Raw genomic sequence first — 6,000 nt, 5'->3', positions numbered from 1 at the left:
ATACAATCTGTTTCCAAAAACCAGTTTCTGTAAAATTGGAATAATCCTGTAGTGTAGACATACCCTGGGAGAAGTCATAGTTGCAGAGACCTCTTTCCCCAGCCCTGACTCCCTCCTCTCTCATGTTGGGGCTCTTCAAGAGTTCATTGCCCTCTTTTGATCCCTTTTTATTTGAAACACCAGTGGGCTATGGCTGCAGCAAGCACAAGCCCCCTGTACTGGGAGATGAGGGGGAAACACCAAAGCCAGCTTCCAACAGTGGGACACAGGATGAACAATATTGAAGTTAGCATGAAAACCACTGAAGCAAACAGACACTTGAAAGCATGCAGTGTGGAAGCCAAGAGGGGCTGGAAGAGACAGACCACAAAGTGAACTGCAGAAATGCCTTTCAGTTCTTACTTCCCAGCACGTGGTACCCTTCACTATACTGCCTTCAGTCCACATGCACCATCCCTTTTGTGCTGTGTTTGTACAGCACCTAGCATAATGGGGTCCTGGCCCATGACTGGGCCTCGCAGGCGCTACTGCAGTACCTGTGAAGAATAGCAACAGGACATTCACACAGATTATGGGCACTGTGCTTCACCGCCCACAGTTAAGCATCTCAGTCTGGCTATAGACACTGAGACAAGTGATCTGACTCTCAAGGTGTTGAGCACCCCAGCAGCTCTCCAGCCACATGGGCATGCAACTAGAAAACAGGCCTGAGGAGGAAAACGGGAGTGAAGCAGGAAAAGGGAACCTGCTGGATAAGGCATGTGGGGCTGAGTGGGAAGCCAGGCAGAAGGGTGGAGGGATGGCTGTGTTACAGGACTTGAGCCGGTTGGAAAGGAAGAGGGAGCAGTGGTTGTCAGACTCCCCAAGATGGTGCAATAGCCCAATAAGGGGGGTTGCCTCAATCTTTAGTGCCACCAACACCTCCTTCACGCTACAGGTCCTATCACAAACTACATCATTCAGCTTCAGCTCAACCCACTGCTACACCAGTGTCCTGGAAGGCTGCACTGTCACTGGCTTGTGGCCCATTGGCTCAGCTCTTCTGTCTCCTGGGCAGATGGACATGCTTTCCACCTTGCTAGGCGGTAACCTGCCAGGTGCTGTGCCAGGATGTGGTTCATCTGCTATCCAGAGTCCAATAGTGGCCTACAGCAAATGCTGCAGGATGGACAAACTGTCCTGGCCCGATGGTTGCTGTACAGGAGCAGATGCTGCCCTCCCCAAACTTTGCAGATACAGAATGCCTCCTCCCAGGGAAAACCATCCTCCTGGCTCCAGCTCTGACCCAGCCCCAGCAGCCAAGTCACTGGGGAGGGGGACAGTGCTGTGGGGTGAGGGAACTGGAGTGCTCTTAACACACTGCCCACGCCTGGCTTTGGAGGCAGAGTGGGGGCAGGTCTGGCTGGGGGGCTTACACAGCGCCCGAGGGCTGCGCACCGGGTGTGTGGGGAAGGTTCCCGCTCCCTCTCCACAGGCCCTCTGGGTGGGCACCTTCGGCAGGCCCCTCGCGGCTCGGTGGGGCTGGTGGGGGAGGACGTCGGGGACTCCGGGGAAGAGCCCCGGGAGGGCGGGTGCCGCGGGGCCCCGAGATGTGTCGGGGAGCGCTGGGGCGCAGGAACCCCGGAGGGTTGGAGGGGGCGGAGCCCAGGGGCTCGGTGGGCTGAAGTGGGGGGGGAGGCGGGGGGCAGGCGAGCAGGGGGCCGGGCTGGGCGCTCCCGGAGCAGGGCGGCGCTAGGGCCCCGCAGCCGAGCCTGGCGGAGCAGGGGAGGGACCCGAGCGGCAGCCGCAGAAACCGCTAGGTCCCATCCCGAGCGCAGCGGCCGGACACTTCCCCGCCGGCAGCCGCGGAGCCCGAGCCCCCCGACCATGCCGCGGGCTGCGCAGGGCACCGGGCAGTCGCGGGAGGCAGCCAGGCGCCGGGGCGGCTCCGGGGGCGCGTGAGGGCGGAGCGCCCCTGGGAAGGAGCCGGGACCCTGCACATGGCTGCGCCCGGGACCTGGCTCTAGGGGGCCCGCACCCCTGTGCGCCCAGGGCCCTTCCTCCAGCGGAGCCCCGGCCGGGGGCGGCGTCTCGTGGCTCGGGGGCGCCCGGCGAGGATGGGCTGATGGGCTCGGGGCCGCCCCGCAGGATGCGCTGCGCGGCCGGGCTGCTCTGCCTGGCCGCCTGGCTGTGCGCGGGGGGCGCCCGCAGCTGCCCCGCGCAGACCCCCCGCTGCAAGTGCGTGGGGGAGCGGCCCAAGGGGCTGGGCCTGCCCAGCGCGGCCCGCAGGAAGGTGATCTGCAGCGCCGAGGAGCTGCCCGAGCCGCCCGACCCCCGCCTGCTGCCCAACACCACGGTCACCCTGTGAGTAGCGAGCGCGGGCTGGGCGGGCGGGCAGCGACAGTCCCGGCTGCCGGGACCCCCCACCCCCCACCCCAACAGCACCCAACAGCCCCTGGTTCCCGCTGCCTGGTCCAGCACCCAGTGCCCCCTATCTGGTTCCTCCAGCACCCACTGTCCGTACCCCTAACAGCCGCAGACTCCCCCTGCCTGCATCCCCCCATACCTGCTCTCTACGCACCCAAAGTGACTCCCCCTGCCAACCCCACATCCCGTGTGCCCCTCTCTACCTACCCCCCAGCACCCACCATCCCCCTAACACAGGGGTTCTCAAACGGGGGGTCGACTCCTCAGGTTATTACATAGGGGGTCCTGAGTTTTCAGCCTCCACCTTAAACCCTGCTTTGCATCCAGCATTTATAATGGTGTTAAATGTATTTAGAAAAAGTGTTTTTAATTTATAAGGGGGGTCGCACTCAGAGGTCTTCTATGTGAAAGGGGTCACCAGTACAAAAGTTTGAGAACTACTGCCCGAACAGCCACCGATCTCTCCTGCCTGCCCCCAGCACCCACCCTGATTCCCCCTACCTGCCCCATACACACCCAGAATGACTCCTCTGCCTACCCCTGTGCCTCTCTCTGCATTCCCCCAACACCTCACCCAGTGCCTCCCAGTGACTGCTCCCAACACCCCCAAAGTTCTCCTTCTGCCAGCCCCTCCGCTTGCCCCCCCCCAACACTCTCACATACATCTCCCTTTTTTCCACCAGTCACTTTGCTTCCCTTAGGCCAGACGCTTTTCCTGTGTGTAAACTCTGCTGGGCTGTTGGAATCCAGGGTCCAGCGCTCCCTGGCCAGAGGGGACGGTGGGAAGTGTTTGTTTGTTGAGGGCTATAAGCAGGCGCCGCTTCCAAACCACATAATGACCGGGCCAGGCCCCTGCCTTCGGGGAGCGGGGGGAGAAAGGGGGCTGAGAGTTCAGGCATGTGATTGGGATGATGATGACTTCGGTTGCGGGACTAGGGCCCACTTATGTTGGAGGTGAGGTGAATCGAGGAGGCTGTGCATGGGAGCCTTGCACACAGAGACCTTGTTTGTACATCAGTAGACGTGATTTCCTAGGATCTCCCATCATCACAGCTGTACCCAGGGGGTGACGATGGGAGCTGGTGCTGTCAGCGTTCTAGCTGCCATGGGGTCTGAGTGCGCCCAATGGCGGAGCATGCACCAGTGTGAAACTTGCATAAGCACAGCCGGGGCATGGGAGGCCATTCCTAGAACATCTGTGACATGGAAGAAGGCACCAGGCAGGGAGGACAGAAAACCCACGGGAAGCAACTCAGGCTCCAACTGTGTCTTGGTCTTGTCGACTTCCAAGTGTGCCACTCTTGGTGCGCTCGTTGGGCCCAGTCTCGCAGCCTGTGCTCAAGCCAGTAGTTCCACTGACTTCGTTAGCACCACTCACCAGAATAAGGTCTGTCCATTCTCAGCCCTGTTCGTATCAGGTCAGACAGAGTCTTTAAGAAGACTGGAAGAATGGAAGTGGCTAGATAGGCATGGGCACGACTGTAAAAAAAAAAAAAAAAAAATCTCTTTGTGGGCCTGATCCAGAGTCCACTGAAGGTAGTAGAAAGAGGTCCATTGATTTCAGTGGGCCTTGAATCAGGATGGGTCCCGTTTCCTACTGGTCTGTATTGGCAAAAGTTCCTAGTGCAGGCCTGGCCTGAAAATCAGTGAAATCAGTTTCACTTTGGTTTATAGTCAGTTTCATTTCCACCTTTTCCTTTGGCAACATCTGGGGCTTTACACAGAGAGCTTTTGTTTGAAAACAACTGTTTCCACTGGAAATAATAAAGCACAGGTTTCTTAAAATAGCTCCCCTCCCCTCAGTTTGATCTGGTAATGTAAAGTAGGGAAAGTTTTAAAAGTTCCATCTGTCTTTTCATTGTAACACTTGATTTTCAGTGGTTTGTATGCACAGAAGAGGTCTCACAGTTGAAACTTGTCTTAAAAGTCCTCAGAACCCCACTTTGTCATTTGAGGCAATGTTAATAGTACTTTATGCTCATCTAGAGCCCGATCCTGCCAAGGCTTTTTCACTTGCTTAGCCATACAGGCAGTAAGCAGGGTTCACTGGGACTGCTCGCAGGGTGTGATGTTAAGCATATGCATTGAGTCCCTGCACCTGCAGGTGTGTGCTTTGTGAATTGTCCTATTGAAGTCAACGGGACTATTTACAGTGCATAAAGTCAAGCACTTGCATAAGTGTTTGTAGGACGGGGGCATGTTTTCTGAGTTCCAGCATATAGGCAGTGGAGCCATTTTTAAAAAGCCAAGCAATGTTCTTGTTCTGTGTTTAACTCTGGTTTGGATTTACTCTTGCATCAATTTTTGTTAAGGCTGTTGGTATGTAGTGGTGGTGTGCTTATTAGTTTGTTTTTAAATTACAAAATAAGGGATTTTGTTTTTAAAGCCATGACATGTGCGTGCAGTGGCTGTGCGGATCATTCAAGTTCAGAAAGGGTGGGGTTACTCTAGCAAGCAAGCCTACTGCACTCTGGCACCTGACACGTTTGGGGTTCTGTTCATAAAGTTCATTTTATCTCCCCAGCCATGTTTTAGCCTGTGCTCTAGCATACTTGACATATTGGCTAAGATTTTCAAAAGCAAGTAGTGATTTCATGTGCCCAGCTTGTATCGCTTTAAAAGGGTCTGATTCTCAGAATGTGGGTGTTCGGGGCTTTCTGAAAACCAGGTCCCTTTCAGAGATCTCAAGCTGGGTCCCTGAAAAATGAAGCATCCAGATTCTCTAGTCCTTTTTGGAAATCTTGGCCAGTGGGTGTGCCTGTGTGTGTGTGTACACATAGAATAACCTATTTTGGCAATGTGAAAATCTTCCCACAAAGACAACACTAAAGATATAACTACAATAATACTACTGTAAATAGTCCCAAAACAAAATAAAACCAGTGATTTTCATAATTAACAGTGATATCTGCCGTATGTAATCCACTCTCTCCTTTAATTACCACCATACATAACTCAGAAATTCTGTTAAGACATCTGATCACTTTTCTCACTTCCCAGAGAAAACTGCTTTTTATTTTTATATTTTTTCAATTTACATCCCTGCCTCTTCCAAATGTGCACTGGGGCCCTGATTCAGTAGTCCAGCCTTATTCAACAAAACACACAAGCACATGCTTTGATGCTTTGCTGAACTGGGACTTGGATATGTGGCTAAAGGACTTTATTAGCTGCTGCTGAAATGCTGTATAGGAGGAAAGAACCAAACCGCACTGAGTGGCGGGGATGGTGAAAGCAGAAAGGGCATTCTGAAGTCTGTCTTTCACTGATTTAACATTGCTAGGTATTAGTTAATTTTCAGTAATTTGGCTCTCGGAAGGAGACGCTCATTTGCTGATAGGGTCATACAGAGACAGCACACAATGCAAAGTAGCAAAGCCTGATTGACCATACAATGAACATTAAGGGGCACCACTCAAATCTGACATGAAACTGACAAACACAGGCAGAAAGCTACAAATATTCAGTGACCCCAGACTTTAGTGTCCAACACTAAACGTGATTTATTCTAAACCTTTTCCAGATGGAAAAATCAAAACCAGAGGCTTCCAGTTGATGAGCGGCCCGTTTAGATTATGAGGGCGTAGTGGCTTG

The 6,000-nt window shown here is 53.9% G+C and overlaps 1 protein-coding gene across 1 annotated transcript in view; it reads left to right on the top strand.

Annotated features, from left to right (window-relative positions):
• The first annotated feature begins 1,967 nt into the window (after positions 1–1,967).
• ADGRA2 (adhesion G protein-coupled receptor A2) overlaps positions 1,968–6,000 on the top strand; it is a 116,448-nt gene continuing 112,415 nt past the window's right edge. Inside the window, exon 1 of the mRNA XM_045003455.1 lies at positions 1,968–2,343. Within this exon, the coding sequence (XP_044859390.1) occupies positions 2,105–2,343 (239 nt within the window). The 5' untranslated portion in view covers positions 1,968–2,104. The remainder of the gene's footprint in view (positions 2,344–6,000) is intronic.

Source organism: Mauremys mutica, chromosome 2 (genome assembly GCF_020497125.1).
Source record: "Mauremys mutica isolate MM-2020 ecotype Southern chromosome 2, ASM2049712v1, whole genome shotgun sequence".
NCBI lineage: Eukaryota > Metazoa > Chordata > Testudines > Geoemydidae > Mauremys > Mauremys mutica.
The sequence above is the reverse complement of the archived record's forward strand: the minus strand, read 5'-3'. Positions and strand labels throughout refer to the sequence as shown.